Source organism: Chiloscyllium plagiosum, unplaced genomic scaffold (assembly GCF_037043375.1).
Source record: "Chiloscyllium plagiosum isolate Xiang-an unplaced genomic scaffold, Cpla_swu_hap1 HiC_scaffold_16, whole genome shotgun sequence".
NCBI lineage: Eukaryota > Metazoa > Chordata > Chondrichthyes > Orectolobiformes > Hemiscylliidae > Chiloscyllium > Chiloscyllium plagiosum.
The window spans coordinates 86,029,527-86,052,811 of NW_028270154.1; the positions used below are offsets into that span (position 1 = coordinate 86,029,527).

Genomic DNA, 23,285 nt, shown 5'->3' on the forward strand with positions numbered 1-23,285 from the left:
AATTGGGCCAATGGGCTGTGGAGTGGCAGATGGGGTTTAATTTGGATAAATACGAAGTATGCAATTTGGTAAAACAAACAAGGTCAGGACTTATACAGATAATGGTGGGGCCTTGGAACTGTTATCGAGCAGAGAGACCTAGGGATTCAGATGCATAATTCTTTGAAACTTGCATCACCAAGTAGAAGGGTGGTTAAGAAGGCATTTGACACGCTTGCCTCCATTGCTCAGACCATTGAGTATAGGAGTTGGGACATCACATTGCAGTTGTACAGGACATTGGTGAGGCCACCTTTGGAATACTATGTACAATTCTGGTCACCCTGCCATAGGAAGGATACTATTAAATTGGAGAGGGTTCAGAAGAGATTTACCAGGATGTTGCTGAGACTGGTGGGTTTGAGTTGTAAGGATAGGCTGGGATATTTTCAACTGGAGCTGAGGAGGCTCAGAGATGACCTTATAGAATTTCATAAAATCATGAGGGATAAGATGAATAACAAAGGTCTTTTCCCTAAAGTGGGCGAGTTCAAAACTAGGTGGCACATTTTTAAGATGAGAGGAGAAACATTTAAAAGGGACCTAAGGGGCAACTTTTTCACAGAGACAGTGGTTTGTACGTGGAATGAACTGCCAGAGGAATTGGTAGATGCAAGGACAGTTACAACATTTAAAATACATTGGACAGGCAGATGAGTCGGAAGTGTTTAGAGGAACATGGGCCAAAAGCAAACAAATGGGGCTAATTTCATTTGGGAAATTTGGTCAGCATGGACAAGTTGGGCTGAAGGGTCTGTTTCGGTGCTGTGTGGTGCTATGACTCTATTAGATTGCGGTTTTCAACCTCATGAGCAAGCTGGATAGAGTAGATAGGGAGATGCTGTTCTCCTCATAAAAGGAACATGAACAAGAGGGAATAGTGTAATTAAAGTAATGTGCAAAAGAAGCAAGAGTGATGTGGGAATAAATTGTTTCACACAGTGAGCAGCTCGCGGATGGAATACATTTCCAAGAGATGTGACGGAGGCAGATTCAATTGAGGCATTCAAAAGGGCATGAGCCGATTATTCAGGTAGAAATAGAGTTGAAGGGTATGGGGAACATGCAGGCGCTCACCATTAGATAATGATACTTGTTTGAGGAGTTGGTGCAGGCATGATGGGCCAAATAGCCTCCACCCATTTTGCAGACATTCTATTTTCTAACATTTTAGAAATTGCTGAATAACTTTTGAAAAATTTGATTGCCTCACACAAAACAACAGAAACAGCAATCACCCATCCCTTGCAAATCTTCTCAGTCTACCTCTACAATAGTCACATCTACCTCTATAAGTGCATTCTGGACACCACCACACATCTCACACAAATTGGCTCAATGAAAAGTTAGCTTGGCTCAAGTGTTGGCACTCTTAGTCAGAAAGCCATGGCTTCATGTACTAACCCAGCACTCAAATCTGTTTTCCGCAGTCTAGTAGAGAACTCAGTGAGGGCTGTCTGAGCCCCAGGTCCAACATTCCTCTTGGCTTTAGCACAAAAGAGGTGGCACTTCATCAACTACCCAGTAAATGCCCACTCGACATTCAATTTAGTTGACTTCCAACATTCAGGTGTGCCACACAATCTATGGCAATCAGCACCACAATGCTGTTCTTTGTAACTGTCCAAGTCCAATTTCTACTTGGCTCTCTGTCAGGTGAGGTGTTAATCCAAGGCTCCATTTGCCCATTAATGATTTGGTGACTTAATTTGAAGAAAAGTGGCTTTCCTCCCACAGTCAACACTTCCTAAAAACTGATTAACCGCTCCTTTATCTCAATTATTCCATGGAACACTTTCTAATGAGCTCATCAACTGCTGCTTGCCTGCACGTCAACAGTGATTGCACTTGTAAAAGTAATTTATGCATGTGAAGTGATTTGAGAAGTCCTAAAAGACATGATATTCATGCTATGCATACACAGACTCTTAATGCTCTAAGTCTACATCAGAAATGGGCAAAACTTATAGCAAATGTACACTGTTGGATCCACTACTCACTTCAAGTGATCAGCCTAAAAGATAGGCTCTTTGCTCATTTCTGCAGGCTTTACGGTATTATACTTCCAACTTCTGTTATACTTGGGAGTTTCTGATTTTCAAAACAATGAGCAATTCAACTGAGGGAAAATACATGAGCTATTGCCTTCTTCATGTGTGTTCTTCTTCAAGGACCCTCAGCCTGCAAGCAGCCATTGTCCATCGAGGTTCCAGCTCTTCCACCATCACCACCAATGTTTCCACTGATGCTTATGGTTCATAAACACAGTACTTTCACTTGGCTCTGGCATGCATCAAAAAGAAGCAAGGCTGACCACTTCCTGAGGTCTCAAATTACCCTAACTCCCAGCATCACACTTTAAGAACTTCCATTGAGTTATGTGCATATATGGCATATAGTAGTCTGAATTAGGAACAAAATTCAGCAAGAGAAATTAGTGGGCAGCCTTATTTGTGGGCTAGAACAGTAGAGGACCATTGGAATTGAAGGCATCTCTGAAAGATCAAGGCGAGGTTACATAGGCAGGATTGCAAAGAAATGCTTTTAATATCCATGTCACCATGAAAAGAGGTAATATTTGCAAGCTTTGGGCTGTTTATCATGGAATCTACATCAGCTTACCCAGGGGAGTGACTTTTTTGTGTGTGTTCTCAGGTTGAAGTGAGAAGATTTCCTGTGGATTTTGGGTTGCCTCTGATCTGGTTATAAGAAGGTAAACCCCAATCTTTTGATCTCCGATTTTAATCCTCCTGATACACACCATCCTTTGTGGTTTAGATGGGAGGTAATCCTTGCCTGGGAACCACATGCCATCTCTCAAGGATGAAAAGGATATGCACATGTGGGGCACATTGTGAAAGCTTAGAAATCACAGAACGCTCTGAACACTAATGAGCCAAATGGAAACACCCTGTGTTTTCTTTGAATGTGTATTTTATTACAGATTCTTCTTAATTGTCGTGAAGGTTTTTTCTACAAGGTAGCAGGATCAGTTGAGGGGTATATTAGAAAGTTTGGTAGCTCTTGAGGGAGGGATATTTCCCGTACTGGGGCCTTCATCGAGTGGGAGTACGGATGCTGTCCTCACAAGTGCCTGAATGGATTGCAGTAGCGTTGAGTCACCCAGAAAAAAGTGGTGTTGGGCTCCCACTGCAGTTTGTCAAGTGGTGGGCAAGACACCCATTGCCCTCATGAATAACGACTTGAGAGAGGAAAGGTTCTAGCAAAGGGATGATGATCATCCCTTTGCTAGAACCTTTCCTAAATGCTGCTTCCCATGTAAGGTCAAGTTCTGAGCTTATTTCAAGACAAATAGAATGAATACTGCTCCTAATTGATGGCCACACACATGCACTTTCTTATGGTGCTGCTAAGCTCATATCCATAAGTTTGGGTTTGAGACAGACTGATTGAAGAGAGGGTGAAGTCAACAACTGAGTGCAAGCATGGGGCTTCTTTATAACGCTGTTTATTGCACTATTAAGGCTAAATCCTACAATATACTTTAATCAGAGATGTACTAGTTTCCAATCTTGCATTATTGAAAAAACTATTCCACAAATCGACCACCCCACAGCAGTCAGTCTACTCCATAGGCTTCTTTGCAAACGTTTCTAACATTCCCAAGACTAGACTTTGCCAAGTTCTGTGTAATTCTGTACAGTTTTCCCTCCTCTTCTGATTTCTGCCCATGCTCTGCCATTTGCACCCAGTGAGGAGCAGCTCTGTGACTTCTTTGCAAGACTGCTCCAGGGTCCTAAGCTTTCATACACACTTTCAAACAAGAGATGCTCGATTGGAACCCAGTACTGGCAATGTGAGTGCTCCTCCCCTTCCCAAACTCAGGGTTGCTGAGATTACTCTATACTAGTGGCTTCTATTTTGTGTGGCTATGGATAGGCCCTGAAAAAGTCCTCAAGATTTTAGTACGGTAGTAAGGAAATCCTGTTCCTGTGATGCATACCATCCATACCTGTGTAGTTAGGCGGGCAAAGGCAGGCGTAGTTATTGATTCCATCGACACAAGTGGCGTTATTTTCACAGTCATTATCCTCGCAGTCGTCAGGATTTATCTCGCACAGCTGCCCTTCAAAACCTGCAGGACAAAGGCACCTGGAACAAAAACGAGCAAAAATAACTTAAAGATACATGGAAAAATAAGGCTTTATTAAATATGTGCTGTGTAGCAATAAGAAATGGGATGGTGAACATAGAACAGGAGTAGCCCATTCTAGACCATAGCCCATTGATTACTCCAATGCCATTTCCTTCGCTATCCTCATATCATCTGAGTCATAGAGTCATACAGCATGGAAACAGACCCTTCAGTCCAACCAGGTCTTGCCGAACGTAATCCCAAATGAAACTAGTTCCAATTCCCTGATCCTGACCCATATCCCTCCAAACTTTTCTAATTCGTGTACTTATCCAAATATCTTTTAAACCTTGTAATTGTACACACATCCAGACCCTTCGAACCAATTCATCCATGCTGACCAGATATCCTAAATTAATCTAGTCCCATTTTCCAACATTTGGCCCACATCCCTCTAAACTCTTCCTATTCACATACCCATCCAGATGCCTTTTAAATGTTGTAATTGTACCAGCCTCCAGCAGTTCCTCTGGCAGCTCATTCCATACACGCACCACCCTCTGTGTGAAAAAGTCGCCCTTCAGGACCCTTTGAAATCTTTCCCCTTGCACCCTAAACCTATGCCCTCTAGTTATGGAGTCTTCTTGAATTTACTTAATCAGGGAGTTTCCACAGCCCCGTGGGAGAGACAATTCCAAAGATTCACCATTCCCAGTCCTAAAGAGCTTTCCTTTTATTCTGAAATTGTGACTCTTGGCTCCAGAACCTAAACTGTGGAGAAACATTCCTTCTGCATCTTCCACATCTATCCCTTTAAGACTTTTGTAACTTCCAAGAGATCACTTCTCATTCTTTGAGGCTATAAATACAGTGGCAAGTAACTCACCTCCTGACTCCCCAAAAATGTCCACAATCTACAAAGCACAAGTCAGGAGTGTGATGGAATACTCCCCACTTGCCCTGGATGGGGGCAGCCCCCAACAACACTCAAGAAGCTTGACACCATTCAGGACAAAGCAGCCCACTAGTTGGCATATTAAACTATGTTTGAAAGAAAAATCGATCTATTAAACTTAAGTTTTTTTAAAATTAAATTTTCAACTCTAATTAATAGGGGGTAAGAAAACTGGATGATGCCAGTGATTATTTAAAAAAGACTATACCAATTGCTTGAATTGACAGGCCAGTTGATATAGGTGTATAGCATTTGTTAACATTTCCTGACGGACTATTGTCATTTTATTATAAAAGCTTGTCTGAGTTTCAAAGTTATAATATCATCAGGGATTTCTGACTCTGACAGGTTAAAGAGTATTTTTAAAATTAGCTGCTTTTGACGCGAGTGATGAATTCAAGTTTGTTTGCTTTCACCTTAAAAGGTATGAGAGGGACTTCACAGATGGCAATTTCCTTGACTACCAAGACAAAGTGATTGCTCTTTTTATTTTTTCTTCATTACTCTTACTTCAGCTGTACATGGCCCCTGCCAACGGTGAATGCTCAGCAGGTTGGCAAGGATAGCATAAGGAGTCATGGGGGTGTGAGTGAGGTTCGTCACGAGGAGACAGTAAGGAATCAGGTGATGGGGTGAATGAGTAGTGAGGGCTAGAGTTCCTAACTGCACTTTTACAACTGGGGCAAGAATCCAGAGTAGCATGGTGGGCCTTTTAGCCAGTCTGCCTTGACATTCTCCCATTCCTTTGGCCTCTGGGTTTGTTTCTCCAAATGATGGGCCTGACCCCATCTTGTATCTATCTACAGAATGCAAATAGATTGGATGGGCTTTACATTGAGGTGGTTGAGAGATTTCCTGACTTGAGCTACCTGCCTCAATAACAACATTGAAGAGTGTGGCGCTGGAAAAGCACAGCAGGTCAGGTAGCAGCGAGAAGCAGAAGAGTCGACGTTTCGAGCATAAGCCCTTCATCGGGAATGTGGCTTTTCCAGCGCCACCCTTTTTGACTCTGACTTCGCCGACATCTGCGGTCCTCACTTTCGCTCAGTAATAACAATCCAAAACTAATGCTTATTCAGGCAAATACTCTTGAGAATTCACCACAAAATTCTGTACTAATATCACTCAGATACATCTCAGTGTGCACAGAAGAGCACCTGATATTTCTATAGTGAATATTCAAGAGTTAAGGTCATTAGATTTTATTGACTTTGACCAAGACAATGGACATGTTAAGAAGTTGTGAGCTCACACCCCACACTCTCTTAATTTCAACTTTCCAATTAAACCAGAGATCTGTGGTAAGAAAAGCTAAATCAATGTAGATCCACAAAGGTTAAAAATATGAATTTTATTGGGCATTTACTGATTATACTTATTATTGCGCTGGATCATTGGCTCCTATCCAGTGTAAACAAAGCTGTCTTGGGCTTTGGTTATTGATGCAGCAGACCAGACAAGAGCGTGACATTTTTATTTCTGAACCTAGTGTACGAGACTGTAGAAAGTTCATGGGAGCTTAGTCATAGTCTCTGCCCAGAAATAACACTTCAAAAGACGCAATCATTCAACCATAAACCCCCAATAAAATCAACTTAATTTCCTGGGAGATTTTCAGATACTATCAACTTTCAGAGTTTCATTTTCTGCTCCAGGCAATGAAGAAAGCATTTTGAAAAGATAGCAGATCTGTAAAATCTAACACGGCAGCCAAAGACATGAATCTGTCACCATCTCTCCGACAATGAGGTATTTTTGAAACTGCAAGTCTTGAGTGCTGCTTAACCTTGTTAGGTTAACACAATACAATTTTAACATACTCCCAATGCATTATTATGAATGATCACAAGGGCTTCACTTTGTCATTGCATCAAAGCTGACAACCAACTGTTTTGTTTGCAATTAAAAAAATCCCCCCATTTGCTGAACATTCTTTTCTTTGAAACAACAGGGGCAATTTTCAATTAACATTTTCCTTCCCATAAATAATATAGCAGGCTCTCAATGATTCCACAATTCTCTTTAGAAATGCAAAACAGGACTGACTGATCAGTGAGTCAACTCTTATGCTGTGTGCCAATTGCATTATAAAACCCAGGAAGGTTCCAGGCACATTTGGGTCACTTTCTCTAGCTAGTACCTCACCATGGTGTGGAGGTGCTGGTTTTGGATTGGGGTGGACAAAGGCAGACATCGCACAACACCAGGTTACAGTCCAATAGGTCACTTTACCTGATGAAGGAACAGAGCTCCAAAAGCTTGTGATTTCAAATAAACCCAATGGACAAATACCTTACCAGTTACCTCTTAAACATGCCAACATCTTCACTGCCTAGCTGAGTATCTGGTTCCATAGATCTACTACTCTCAAAGTAAATTGAAACACTTAAATTTTTCCACTCAGCATGAGTTCACTAATTGTGAAGTTTATCAATACCTCGAAGGTATCATTACAGGTCAAAGTAATCTTTAATGTTTCAATGGGAACCAGCTCAGAATCTTCTCTTCCCCATTGTATGAGTACTCTCAGAATCTACCTCAACACCCTCACCAAATGCAAATAGCTAAAGTGCCCAATCCAAGTCATCAAGTTAGCATTGCACCTTTTGTCCCCACTTTAATTATTGTGCCACGTCTCATGGTAACTTTTATAACATTTTAAACCTTCAAATCCAGACTTTCCTGACAACTCTGTAATAAGACATCTGAGCAAATCCTATCAAGGCTGTATTATACAGGGTGGCATGCTCTCCACCTCCTTACCTAAGATGTCAAGGGAGCCATTCTCAAAATCCCAGGGGAGAAATGCCTGCCCAGCAAGACTCTAATGACTATTTGGCTGTTCACAGAATCTCTACAGTGTGGAAGCAGGCCATTCAGCCCATCAAATCCATACCAACCCTCCAAAGAACCCACCCAGACTCCTATCCCTGTAATCCTGCATTTCCCATGGCTAATCCATCTAACCTACACATCGCAGAACAGTATGGGCAATTTACCATCGCCAATCCACCTAACCTGCACAACTTTGGACTGTGGGAAGAAACCTGACCACCCAGAGGAAAGCCACGCAGCGATAGGGAGAATGTGCAAACTCTACACAGACAGTCGCCCAAGGGTGCGATTAAACATGAGTCTCTAACACTGTGCAATGTTAACCAGTGAGCCATCGTGCCACACAGACATTGGCGCAGTAGTTGGTGTTGATGGGCTGCATGTAGGAAGTCCAAGGACAAGAAGTCCCACTTCCTCTGGGAGAAGCTCCTCAGGGGTGGGGAGTACTTGATGTATCGGTAGCACCAGCAGGACTGTGGGCACTGGATGTGGCTGCTGAATCACAATAGGTTGGAACTTTGAGTGTTCAGGAGCCGTGTGGCTTCTATTCTTTGCAAGTGAACTGTAAGATAGGTTATCCTTTAAATTCCCAGCTATGAAGCACTGAGATTACGGTCCATAGACCTAAAATCAAATCTCTCTCAGTTGATGATATAAATAAGCACCTGAATCCATGCTTCTCCCCCTCAGTGAGGCGACAGGTTCCTCCATTTTGGCATGCGTGGTTGATGCAGGCGTTGATGGGAACACCACAATCCTGGCCCTGTGAGAACAGAAGGATCGGAGAAATCACTGATGTCCTATGAAAAGGAGTACAATTCCCCAACCTACAATAATGCATGTGCAGCCTTCCAGAGTTGCATAGTATCCCATAACTTCGCCAATTTCTTCCATTCCTATGGTGAAAATGGTGATGTACATCAGGATTTGGTTCAACAAGTAGCTACAAGACTTGGTACCAAAACCAAGTGGTCCATTTCCAATTCTGAGCCTGGACAGAATTAGTAAGGGACCCATGTATATTGGCTATCAAACCTAAGGTTTAAGCTGAATTAATTTGCATTTTTATAACAGGGACTACTGAAAGCAATGTTAAACTAGACATAGGATGATTCACAAACACACACACACACACAATACACACACACACACACACACATACACAAAAAAGCTGGCAGAGTTCACAGAATCCCTGCAGTGCAGACAGAGACTATGCGGCCCATCACCAACACTTCAAACAGCATCCTGCCCAGACTCATGCCCATACCCTATCCCCATAGCCCTGCATTTCCCATGGCTAATCCACCTAACCTGCATATCATTGGAATATCGGACAAAAACCAGAGCACCTAGAGGAAACCCACACAGACACAGGGAGAACAGGTAAACTCCGCACAGTCACCTGAGGGTGGAATCAAACTCAGGTCTCTGGTGTTGCAAGGCAGCAGCGTTGACCATTGAGCTATCGTGTCACTCTACTGTTCCGACTAAAACCACAAAAAGTAAACTCTCTGGTTGAAATGGTTAGGCCTTGGAACTCAAATATGCACAAACATGAGCAGAGGAAGGGCACCTTTAGAATCGCAAAAGGTTTGAGTTTGACCCTTCAACACCAAGTGCTAGCAGAAGAAACTCAATGAGACACAGATTAGAGAGTGGTAGAGAGCAATGTACCATCTTCTCACAAGGGAAATCCACCTGATAAAAGACAGCGATCTTCTGTCTCAGATGGCTCTTCAGGATTCTGTTAGCTGAGATTGGAGTCACCCCAACCCAGTTCCCAGCAGATGGGAGATGAATAAATCAATTAAAACAATGAACGGAAGACGCTGAAGATCTGAAACTAAAACAGCAATTGCTAGAGGAACTCAGCAGGGCTGAGCAACCTTGAAGTGCTGAAGAAGGGTCGCTGAACTTCAAACATTAACTCTACTCTTTCTCCACAGATGCTGCTGGACCTGCTGAGTTTCTCCAGCACTTTGCTTTCATTTCAGATGGGAGATGAAAATTTGCACTATTTATCCGATCAGTTGAAGAGCTCACAAGTGCAATTGTGCAATAAACTGTATTCACCCTTTTATAGGCAATTGTAGGTTCAGGCAAATTCTTCCATTTCAAATATAACTAAAGTTAATTATAAAACAAGATTAAGCCATTTTGGCCCTAATTTCTGGAACTTTCACCATGAACCCTCAATCTTGCTATCTCTCTTCCCAGCTTTATAAACTTCCTCAAAACAACCTCTCTCACCACCCTTCTCCCCAAACCCCCGAAACACATTTTTTTTCCATAGATTTCTTACAGTCTGGAAACAGGCTACTTGGCCCATCAAGTCCAAACCGACTCTTTAAAGAGCATCCCACCCAGACCTAGCCCCCCTAACCTATCACTGTATACCCTGTTTTGAGTAGAAGGTAGAACATCAGCTTTCTCTGTCTGAACAGGGGAGGGGATTATAACTAGTTCAAAGGCTGCAAGACTGGAAGGTGAGGGCAGTATGCCCATGAAGAAGTTCATTGTGCAATATAATGTGGCATGGTGGCTCAGGAGTTGGCACTGCAGCCTCACAGCGCCAGGGACAGGGTTTGATTCCACCCTGAGGTGACTGCCTGTGTGGAGTTTGCATGCTTTCCCTTAGTCTGTGTGGGTTTCCATTGGGTGCTTCCGTTTCCTCCCACAGTCCACAGATGTGCAGGTTAGACTGGATTGGCCATGCTAAATTGCCCCATAGTGTCCAGGGATGTGCAGGCTTGGTGGATTAGCCATGGGAAATGCAGGGTTACAGGGATAGGGTACATGGAGGTTGGGGCTGGGTGGGATGCTCTTTGGGGGGGTTGGTGTAGACCTGATGGGCCGATTGGCTTGATTCCACACTGTAGAGATTCTATGATAATCATTGTAGTTTGGTAAGCTTGTCCAGTCGGTATCCGAACCATACAGAGTTGGACAGTCTTGAGTTTCATCTTCTAATTGCTACCCATTGACACCTGGTGGATGTGCTTGTGTGTAAAAGGAAGAAATGGGAACAAATCATCAACTGTCCCATTGCAAGTTTAACAAGATATGGGGGCAGGTGACCAAAAGCCTGGTCAAACACGTAGGCTTTAAAGAGCATTATAGAAGGGAAAGATAGTCAGAGAGGTTTAGCGAAGGAATACCAAAGCTTAGGGTTAGATAAAGACTTGGTGAGCAATAGTGGAGGGATGAAAGTTGAGGATGTTGGAGTGACCAGAATTGGCAGAATGCAGATACCTCAGAAGGTTGTAGGACTGAAGGTGTCACTGGTCTAGGGAGGGCAAAACCACGGACAGATTTGGAAAAAAAAATAAGCATTTTAAAATTGGATCCAAACTTTAACTAGGAGTTAACGGAAACCAGCTGAGCACAGGCATTACAAATGAACAGGTCTTGACGTACAGAGCAAGAGAGTGACCTCAGGTTTAGGGAGGGCAGTAAATTGGAATAGGTGAATCTAGAGGTAACAATAAGTGTGGATGAGAGTTTCAGCAGCAGGGAAGTCAATGCAAGGACAGAATCTGACAAGTTTATCAATGTGGAAATAGACTGTCTTGTTGAGAGCATCGATAGTCCAAGTTGGGGTCAAATATGTCACTACTTGTGAACTTTCTCCCCTGTTATTAAACGATCTGCGGACAGTCACTGTTGAGTGCGTTACTATGATAGCAGACAGTGACGATGTTTATGCAATCACCGTCCCCGGATAATTCACTGGATCGTCAGCAGAACAATCCCCTCAGGAGGGATTCAAAAACTGACAGGAAAATAGAAGCATCAAGGGAAACTTTGAGGTTATAAACGAGCCATTAAAATCACTCTTGCACAGCCAAATGACAAAACATGTCTTAATCCAATAGCATGCAATGTACCCACTCAAAACACTATTTCTTCCAATTACATCGCATTCCAAACAAGAAAGGCTCCATCAAACCAGAGAAAACAAAAGCACTAAGGGCTAAATTGAACCATATCATGAAAGCTTAGGAAATGGATAGCAGATGTAGAGAGATGTCTTTTTACGAATGCAGCATAAAACTTGTGGTGTTATTGTTAATTTTGGATCTGGGAGTAGGGGCATGTTAGAAGATTTTACATTCCATGTGCCAAATACTGGAGCTGATGGAAGAGAGTTTTAGGGTTAAAATTCTCCAAACCAGGTACTAAACTCCATTTTGTGCTCATGGCAATGTTTTTAGTAAAGATAACTAAAAGAACAATCTTACCATTTTTATCCACTCTCCCAACTACATTCTTACCTTAAACCCATAGGGACAGGTACATCTGAAGAACTCAGTGGGGTCACTGTTACAGGTCCCATTGTTTTTGCAAGGACTGGACAGGCAGGGGTTGCATTTGGCTAAGATAGCAATGTTCAGTGGATCTGAAAGGATAAAAGAAACAGATCTTATTGCAGTTTAAGATTACAAGATTACTCCTGCTATCCTGGAACCCCAAAGCATAATGATTCTGTATTTCCCATGCAAAACAAACCCTGCACTTTTTACAGGAGGGTGTTCAAGAGATTTGAGGAGGAAAAAACATAGACAAAGGACATTGGGTAGCACAGTGGTTTGCACTGCTGCCTCATAGCACCAGGGACCCAGGTTTGATTCTAGCCTCGGTTGACCGTCTGCATGGATTTTTCACATTCTCACTGTGTCAGCGTGGGTTTGCTCTTCCACCCACAGTCTAAAGGTGTGCAGGTTAGGATGGACTGGCCATGTTAAATTGCTCACAGCATCCAGGGATGTGCAGGCTAGGTGGATTGGCTGTGGAAAATTCAGAGTTAAAGGAATAGGGTGGGATGATGTTTGTGGGGGGCAATCTGGAATCGATGGACCGAGTAGCCTGTTTCCACATTGTCGGATTTCTGTGACACCAAATTAAGATAGAGAGAGGGTTGTTGCTCAGACTGGAGGCCTGTGACTGCTGGTGTCCACAACGATCAATGGCTGGGACCACTGTTGCCTTTTATTTTATTCATTCACAGAGTGAGGGCAGTTTGAGAGTCTGCTGTCTGGAGTCATATATAGACCATTCCTGAAGAAGGGCTTATGCCCGAAACGTCGATTCTCCTGTTCCCTGGATGCTGCCTGACCTGCTGCGCTTCTCCAGCAACACATTTTCAGCTCTGATCTCCAGCATCTGCAGACCTCACTTTCTCCCTAAAGACCAGAACAGGTAGGGCTGGCAGTTTCCTTCCCTAAAGCACATTAGTGCAACAGATGGGCTTTTCCAAACATTTCCAGGTTTTTTTTATTGAATTAAAATTCCATAATCTTCTGTGGTAGGATTTGAACCCAGGTCTCCAGAACATTACCTAGGTCTGTGGATTAGTAGTCTCATGACAATACCACTAGGCCATCACCTCCCCTTTATTTGCCAGTTATATAAACAATTTGAATGAGCATATAGGAGGCATAGCTAGTCACTTTGCGGATGACACCAAAATTGCTGGTATTGTGGACAGTGAAGAATGTAATGGGATCTTGATCAACTGGGCCAGTGGGCCGAGGAATGGCAGATGGAGTTTAATTTAGGTAAATGCGAGATGCTTCATTTTGGTCAGACACCAGGGCAGGACTTACACAGTTAATGGTAGGGCAATGGGCAGGATGTTGAACAGAGAGACCTAGGGGTGCAGGTGCATAGTTCCTTGAAAGTGGGGTTACTGGTAGACAAGGTAGTGAAGAAGGCACTTGGTACACTTGCTCCCCACCAACCACCCTCCACTGCAAGAGGGGCAAAATCTGCGCCCACACGTCTCCCCTCACCTCCGTCCAAGGCCCCAAATGATCCTTCCACATCCGACAGAGGTTTACCTATACTTCCACACAGTCCATCTATACGTCTATTGCTCTAGATGTGGTCTCCTCTACATTGAGGCGACACAATACCAACTTGTGGAACATCTCTGGGACACATGCACTAAACAGCCCTGTCACCCCGTGGCTGAACACTTTAACTCCCCCTCCCACTCCACCAAGGACATGCAGGTCCTCGCCCTCCTCCATCGACTAACTCTAACCAACCGATGCCTGGAGGAAGAACGCCTCATCTTCCACCTTGGAACCCTCCAACCACATGGGAGCAATGTAGATTTCACCAGTTTCCCCATTTCCCCTCCCCCCACCTTATCCCAGATGCAACCTTCCAACCCGGCACCACCCTTTTGAACTGTCCTACCTGTTCGTCTTCCTTCCCACCTTTCCGCTCCATCCTCCTCTCCGCACTATCACTTTCACCCCACCTTTATTTACCTATCACACTCTCAGCCATCTTCCCCCAGCCCCACTCCTCCCCTCATTTATCTCTCAGCCCCCTTAGGCCACCTGTAATTCCTGATGAAGGGTTCTTGCTCGAAATATTGATTCTCCTGCTGTTCGGATGCTGTCTGACTGGCTGTGCCTTTCCAACACCACGCTCTTTGACTGTTACCGAGACTGGAGGATTGAGTTATAAGGAGAGGCTGGATAGGCTGGGATTTTTTTTCCCTGGAGTGTAGGAGGCTGAGGGGTGACCTTATAAAGTTTTATAAAATCATGTGGGCTTAGATAAGGTGAATAGCCAAGGTCATTTTCCCAAGGTAGGGGAGTCCAAATCTAGACGGGAGAGATTGAAGGTGTGAGAGGAAAGATTTAAAAGGGACCTGAGGGCAACCTTTTCATACAGAGGGTGATGTACGTGTGGAACGAGCTGCCAGAGGAAGTGGTAGAGGCAGGTACAATTACGACATTCAAAAGACAATTGAACAGGTAGGTGGATAGGAAAGGTTCAGAGAGATAAGGGCCAAATGTAGCCAAATGGGACTAGTTCAGTTTAGGATATCTGGTCAGCATAGATGAGTTGGGCCCAAGGACCTGTTTCCCTGCTGTATGACATTGTTTAGTTCAAGCTGATTGGCTTGTGGCAGCAGATGAGCCTACCTCGATTTCTTTAGGAACAGTAGCTAGAAAATACCATTGGTCCCCTTCCTTGAGGAGTTTTATTGGACACAATTCAGAGACGATTCATTGGATTGATTCCAGAGATCAGGGGTTTGTCTTATGAAAAGAAACTAAGCAGTTATGAGCTATACTCTCGGAAGTTTACAAGAATGAGAGGAAACCTAATTGAAATCTAATACAAGGTGCTAAAGGAGATTGACAAAGTACACATAGATTCTGGATCAGTGGTGCTGGAAGAGTACAGCAATTCAGGCAGCATCCAACGAGCAGCGAAATCGACGTTTCGGGCAAAAGCCCTTCATCAGGAATATTCCTGATGAAGGGCTTTTGCTCGAAACGTCGATTTCGCTGCTCGTTGGATGCTGCCTGAATTGCTGTGCTCTTCCAGCACCACTGATCCAGAATCTGGTTTCCAGCATCTGCAGTTATTGTTTTTACCAAAGTACACATAGAAACAGAGTAAGTATAGGCATGAGGCAGCTCATTCCTCATTTGGGGCAATCTAATATGAGAGGTAGTAATTTTGAGATAAGGGGTAGCAGATTTAAACAAGAAATGAGGAGCAATTACGTCTCTCCAATTTATGGTGGACATCAGTGTGTGCTGGACGCTGGGAAATCGGGTAAATTGAAGGGGGAGAGAGACAGATTTTTAACAAATAATGGATTAAAGGGTCCTGAAGAATAGACAGGAAAGTGGAGTCGAAGCTGAGATCTGATCAACCACGATGGCATTAAATGGAGCAGCAGGCCTGAGTGGTTAAACAGCTGACTCCTGTTCCTGGTTCTTACGTTCACCTTTTTTTGGGGGGTGGAGATGGGGGGAGGGGTGGTGTCAGCTGGCTCCATACACATCAGACTTTCCAGCTTGCACACTTCCTAATTCTATTCAATTGGCAAAAACACTGGGTAGACTGCTGCTAGTGCAGAGCGTTATTGGGTGGGACCACAGTTCGGAGAATTAAACACAGACGCGATCTGATAATTCACTCTCCTGACTTCATCATTAATTTTCATGAGTCAGGAATGACACAAGTTGGACTGGACGACTCTCCTATCTCTAGCGGAATCCGAAAAATGGACTCCTGGATATGGCGCAAGTGCGTCTCTCCATAACGTTCCTCCTCAATTAGTAATTCCGACATGATGGTGCATGAGGCTATTTCGAGACCCTTTTCTGTGGTTCGACACAACATACCTTTGCAGTGAAACTTGTTTGTAGGCGTTGTTAGAAGGAGTTTCTCGTTCATTTCCTCTGGTCCTGTGCAGCGAGCAATTCCTGGTTCCTTATAGCCTGTCTTCACCCATTCAGATAGCCAGCGCAGGTTACAATCACAGTACAAAGGATTAGCCCCAAGGGCACTAGAAGCAGACAGAGAGAGGGATGAAAGCTTAGTGCATGTCCAATGGGTCAGTTTAACCTCTCTCGCCAAGGCTCCACCCCCCACCACCTCCCCAGGAAGAACAACAACCAACATTTTCCTTGACTTTAACAAGTGCACCATGCAGAGATCCATTTCATTTTTAAACAGTCTACTGGTTAAACATACCAGTGCCAATAACCAACCCACTGCCGCTCAACTGTATCACTCAGTGAGCTGAAGATGTGCAGGGCCAGATCTAACTATATTGGCAGCACGGTCACTCGGTGGTTAGCACTGCTGACTCACAGCGCCAGGGACCTGGGTTCAATTCCACCCTTGGGGGACTGTCTGTGTGGAGTTTGCATGTTCCCCCTCTGAGTGGCCCCCTCTGAGTGGGTTTCCTCTGTGTGCTTCAGTTTCCTCCCCAAGTCCAAAGATTTGAAGCGTAGGGTGGATTGGCCATGGGGAATTACCCCATAGTGTCCATGGAGGTGCAATCTGGCTGAGTTAGCCCTGGGAAAGGCAGGGTTACAGGGATAGAGTGAAGTGCCGTCAGAGGGTTGGTGTGAACTCGATAGGCCAATGGCCTGTTTCCAGAATGTTGGAATTCCATGCTTGTGATTATGATACTGGGCTAGCAATGCATAGAGCTGGAATATGATCTGGAGACATGACTTTACATTCAATCACATCAACTTGAGAGTTTACACTAACTCTTGAATAAAAAGCTGGCATGAGTAAAAGTGACCATGAAACAATGGGACTGTTAATAAAAAATAGCCCATCTCATTACTAATATCCTTCAGGGAGGAAAACTTTACCTGTTTTAGACTCCAGAACCACAGCAATGCCTAACAGCTATGATGCTGGAAAAGCACAGCGCTCTGTGAGTAGGCGCTTCAGAGAACATCTCCGGGACACCCTCACCAACCAACCCCACCGCCCTGTGGCTGAACACTTCAACTCCCCCTCCCACTCTGCCAAGGACATGCAAGTCCTAGGCTCCTCCATCGCCACTCCCTTACCACCCGGCGCCTGGAGGCAGAATGCTTCATCTTCTGCCTTGGGACCCTCTAACCCCAGGGCATCAATGTTGATTTCACCAGTCTCCTCATTTCCCCTCTCCCCACCTTACCCCAGCCCCAACCCCCTTCCATTTATCTCTCCATGCCCTAGGCTCCCAGCCTCATGCCTGATGAAGGGCTTTTGCCTGAAACGTCGACTTTCCTGCTCCTTGGATGCTGCCTGACTGGCTGTGCTTTTCCAGCACCACACTCTCGATTCTAATTTCCAGCATCTGCAGTCCTCACTTTTTCTAGTTCTTTGAAGTGTGCTAGCAGGACATTCAGTTGCAATGAAGGAAATGCATCACCATTTTCAGGGCAATTAAAGAGGGGCAATAACTGATGGCCTTATCAGCAACATTGATATCCTGAGAATGAATTTTAACAAATCATTGAAGCCAATCTACCAGATGTTAAAAATTCCAAGTGGATGGAATAATACTCAGTGGCAGATTCAAGACTAGGTGCCCCTGGGAGATGGTCTCAGGAATTTGGACATGGTGATCAAATACTACAGAATAATCCCAAAGAAAATACCATTTAGCCTATCATACCCATGCATGGTCTTTAGTAAAGAAATTCAACCAATCCTACTTCCTTGCTTACTTCCCAGTGCCCTGATATTTGCTTTTTCCTTTCTGTATTTATTCCTTCCGACTTTCCGTCTCAAAGACACTTAGTCTCAGCTACCAGAAATGAGATGTGGATATTCCATACTAAATTCCACCCAGTCCTTCCCTACAATGCACAGTTCGTCTTCTGCCTGCACCGACCTTGATTAATCAAGGGTTGCAAGCCACAGTTTTATGCTATGATTTTACTAAAGGGCAGCAGAAGACATGAGCCTTCGGTCTACCTCAGCCAGAATTGGGATTAAACCCCAGGCTATTGTCAACATTAGCAACCTGGCAATGAGGTCCTCTGCCCTGGCAACACATCTTTAACCATGGATAAATTTAGACAACTCCCCAGCCACTGCAGCAGGCAATGAAATTGGAAGTGGGGATAGAAATAAACGAACTCAGAGTCGAATTGTATTGACAACTATGCTCGCTGGGGATTTCACATCGGAACACGGAAGACAGAGGAAAATCATTATCTAATTTTGAGCTTGATTTAAACCAAAGGGGGTCAGAAGTGAAACGGCAGTATCCCACTACACCCATCAGTTTTGTAAAACGGTCTCTCAATAGAATACAGAAAGCAGATTATGGAAAACACAAGTTTAAAAAATGTGTAATTTGGCATCTTCATTACTGATAGTGCTATGAACTATGCACGATATAACTCAACAGAGACTCTTGTTTAATAAGCAAATGATAATGCAAAGCATGTGGTGTAAATCCTCTTAACTAAAACCATTAAACCAGCAAATGGAGAACATTAGCACAATAATTCCTGATGAATACATTAATTTCAATCGGTCCCTTCATCCCTTAATTCTTTTTATACCAACAGTATGTACCTGGTCAACTACACGTAAAAGTTTAGTTTTACTCATAACCAAGTTGAAAGAAATGCCTGTTTGTTTCTGATTCTGTTTATCAAAGCCTTTGGTTTATTTCAAGTTAATGCACAAATTGTATTATCCCTTTAATGGAGTCCAGAAGTGTCTGGCTATTTTGTTATTCTGTTCAAGGTATATTGCAAAGTGCTTCATCATCGCAACGACAAGTCAAACAGCAATACTTTTCACTGCCGCTGCACTGTTATTCTTAAGGAGGCAAAAGGTTGAGTGAAATCTATGAAGTAGTTCCGCAGACAAAAAGTTCAGCTCATTAATAACAACTCCCTCTCCAGCTAAGTCATTCAGTCATCCAGAGGAAATTAATAGCTCAATCACTTAGCAGATTGAGGTCCATTCTGTAGTATGGAAAGTTAAAGAAAATTTATTTTAATGAACTATTATTATACACCGGTGAGAGTTTGGTAAAATAATATTTGTTTAACTGTTAAACTATGAAGAAAACCATGATCATTAGACTCTCAAAATGTGGGGCTAGGGTTAGCTGCTAGCTCAGGCTAATGGAATGAAACTCTTCATTCTCTACTGGTGGTAAGGTGTTTTACTCAAGATAGCAGTATTGCCGCTAGGCTAGTCATCCAGAGACCCGCATAATGTTCTGGGGCTTGGGTTCAAATCCCACCATGGCAGATGGTGGATTACTAATTTTACAAATATTTGTAGCACTGACCATGAAAGCGTGGCCAACTGAAGTAAAATCCCTTCAGGTTCACAAAACTCCTTTAGGGAAGGAAATCTGCTGTCCTAACCAAGTCTGGCCTACATGTGACTCCAGACCCACTCACTGTAAAATGCCCTTGAAGGAACACTGTTCCTTCAACAAGAGCAGTGCTTCGAAAGCTAGTCCTTCCAAATAAACCTGTTGGACTATAACCTGGTGTTGTGTGATTTTTAACTCTGTACAGTCCAGTCCAGTGTCATCATCTCCAAATAATGACTATTAGGTCTTGGGGTCTTAACCACCTTGAATCTTTTCAAGACACCCAACACCACCTCCTCCTTGATACTAACATGGCAGAATATCAACATGTTTCCCCAAACCTTATCATCATCCATGTCCTTCTCCTCGGTGAATACTTATACAAATTACTCAGTAAAGATGTCACACAAATTCCCTCCTTTATCCTTGAGTGAACCCACCCCTTCACTAGCAACCCTCTTGCTCTCAATGTACGTATCCAATTCCTTGGGATTCTCCTTAATCTTACTGGCCAAGGACATTTCATGGCATCTTTTAGCCCTCTTAATTACCTGTTTAAATTCTTTTCTGCTTCTGTTATATTCCTCAAGGACCTATCTGATTTCAGGTTTCCTAAACTTTACATTTGCTTCCTTTCTCTTCTTAACTAAACTTTCAATATCTCTTATCATCCAGGGTTCCCGAATCTTACCATCCTTATCTTTCACCCTCATAGCAGCACGCTGGTCCTGAACTCTGATCAACTGGCCCACTCCTTTGGCCTTTGACCTGACAAAATGACCTCTTTCTGGTCACCTGTTCAGAGGCCTCCAGATTTCATTGGACACATTGCCCAGGACAGCACTGGGCCCTCATAACATGGGCAAATGTCAGGCAATACCCTTGAATGTCTACTTATTTGACCTCTTGGGGAGGTCAATCTACCAACAAGTCTGACAGAGAGGAGGCAGCAATGTATTGGATATGTACTGCCTTGCCATTTTATCTGCTCATCCACAAAGCAAAGTTCTTTTATTCCAACTATTTAGATTAAATTTAAATCCCACCCCTGCATGATCAGTCCAATGAAATAACCACTATGTGACTGAATCTTTCAGCCAATATGGGTACACTGGAGTAATATTTGGGAATCAACTTGGCTCCAATTACATTATGCTTCCAAGGTAACACTGAAAAACTTTGTTATTATGATGTTCTGTTAAGTGAAGGACAGATATAAATATGATGAAAGGTTGAGAAAAAGTTGCAAAGGTGTTTTGAAGCTTAATAGAAACAAGAACTAGTTGTTTTTGTTTGACCTTTGATGCAAAATGGCCATAGTCATCATCTGGGGTGTTTGACAGAGCTCTGTTGAGTGAGTATGTGATGTTCAAGTGGATTTGCACCTGAATGCTCTGCTACATATAGCACAGTTCATCACCGAACAATTAACATGTATATCCTGACAACAGGATTCTAGCAGTGCTCAAAACGTTATGACATGTTAACCCTAAACCTCCTAATTGAGCCCAAATGCAAGGGGACAAACTAATCAAACAAATGTGTGTATCACATTCTGCTCTCCCTCACTGACAGAAAGAGAGAAAGGACATCAAAAAAAACAAAATGTTAATCTCTGTCTTTGGAACAGTCCAGATACTTGAATAATCTCATTACCAAAGTACAACAGAAACAATAAGGAAGACATTCAGATGTACGGCACCATCGCATCCCCCTAGCCCCTGCATTTCCCATGGCTAGTCCCTCAGCTTGCACATCACTGGACACAGGGGCCAATTTAGCATGGCCAATCCACCGAACCTTTACATCTTTGGATTGTGGGAGGAAACCAGAGCAAACCCAAGGAGAATGTGCAAACCCCACATAGCCAAGGTTAGAATCAAACCCAGATCCTTAGTAGGAGCAGTGCTAACCACTGAGCTACCAACTATATGGAGGTGTATCAAAAAGGTGTGTATTGGTTATAAAAATTGCAACAAAAAAATTGTACCTCTGCAACCAAATCATACAAAGAATATAGCAATATATGTTTTGGGGTGGATGGAATCTGCTATCTCCAAAACACTGACAATACTCAATAAAAACATCAGCAGAGAAAGTTAACTTTGAAAGAATTAAAATTCACAATATCATTTCTGCAGCTCATTAGTGGGGCAAGTCACACTTTCTGCAAAACAAACAGTCTCAGCAGCCATAGTAATGGAGCTCAGAAAAACCTGTTGTCAAAGTCTGCCTGGAATCGCTGAAAAGTGAGCCTCAATTTCACAAATTTATTTCAGTTAAGGCTGTGGCACATTACAAAGAATATCACAATGTAATTCCCAAGGAGTACCCCTTTCAGAAATTAAAGTAATGTGAAAATCAACCAGGAACACTAACTGCATACAGATATTAAAGAATTCTGCTTTTAGCTTACTCATGACTGTATCACAGACTAATATTCACATTCTGCCAACTTTTATGCTGTCAGCTCGAGAAAAACCAGATCTGCAGTGGTAGTCCTGATAATAAAAACTCATAAACAGAAATAATTTAGAGATGAGTCTTGAAGATTTCAAGTTATGTGGCTGGGAATATTTCCTTTGACAGCTTGTTCCAGTGTAGGAAGAAAGATTGTTGATATCTTCTCTTCAATACAATTCATCTTAGTAGCTTAGGCACTAACTACCTTGTGTATTGTTATTGCTGGAGGGCACTCGGTACTTGTTCTTGTGAATTCCCACCAATTTATTAGTATACTCAATTTTCTTCTCAAGGGTGTCTCTTTGAAGAAGATAAGTCCCCTTTTTTACTTACAGGTGAGAAAGTGACGATAGACCACTGAATGCTCCGTTAGGAATGGTTGAGATGTCATTACCATGTAGGGTCCTATTTTTAAAAAAAATCTGTTAAAATTACATCGACGACTTTATACAAAATCCAATGGAACAATGTTACACATTGGATATATTATTTTTAAAGTTAAAAATTTATATTGCATCCTTTGAAAAGGTGAGGGAAGAACTTTTCATATTACGTTTGACTATTTTATAGTGCAGGACACCTCTGAAAGTGGGCAGAATAACACCAGGCTCAGTCTACATGACCAATGTGAATTATACACAGGATCAGATGTAGCTTGGGTTGTCGCATACCCAGGATAATGCACAGGCTACAATATGACACACATCAAATAACACAGCTGTGTAATGCAAGGAATAGCCAAAGACACTAATACAGAGGTCCAGGGTACAACACAAAGAGAACACACATTCTTATTCAACTATCAGATGTGGAAACAGTCAGGCTACAATCTGCTACAAGACACTAACACATCATGAAGGTAAAATGACCTTGTACTAAGAGAGCAAACATGCCTAAGTCAGAGGGAATGTTAGGCAGTGGTATCAAAAATGAATTCTGCACCATCAGAATTCACTCCTATATTTATATCTTGTTTATCCTGCACGTTTCCAGGTCTCATTACATCATGAACTGAATTCAGTAATATTCCAATCTAATGCTGGTTCACTAATGTTCTTTGGGGATAGTCCAAATTGATCTAATCCATGCATGTTAAGAAGGAATGTAAAACATTGTCCAGAAACAATGCAGGACAAAATTAAGATGGTAATTCAGATTTGTGAGATGGAAACGGCATGTGGAAAGTGAGTGAATTGGAAGTGGTAAGCAGAGATAGAGAATGGAAGTATGGGCAGCAAGGTCTGAGATAGGAAGGGACTGGTCTTTGAGAGCCTGGGTTA

General features: G+C 43.0%; 1 protein-coding gene across 2 annotated transcripts in view; it reads right to left on the reverse strand.

Annotated features, from left to right (window-relative positions):
- The window catches only part of LOC122556810 (slit homolog 3 protein-like), a 685,608-nt gene that overhangs the window by 48,742 nt on the left and 613,581 nt on the right, over positions 1 to 23,285 (reverse strand). For both annotated transcript variants that reach the window (XM_043704014.2, XM_043704015.2), the window contains 5 exons: positions 22,339 to 22,410; positions 16,088 to 16,251; positions 12,200 to 12,324; positions 8,591 to 8,688; positions 4,013 to 4,152 (listed from right to left, as the gene is read on the reverse strand). In XM_043704014.2, coding sequence (XP_043559949.2) covers positions 4,013 to 4,152; positions 8,591 to 8,688; positions 12,200 to 12,324; positions 16,088 to 16,251; positions 22,339 to 22,410 — 599 coding nt within the window. The remainder of the gene's footprint in view (positions 1 to 4,012; positions 4,153 to 8,590; positions 8,689 to 12,199; positions 12,325 to 16,087; positions 16,252 to 22,338; positions 22,411 to 23,285) is intronic.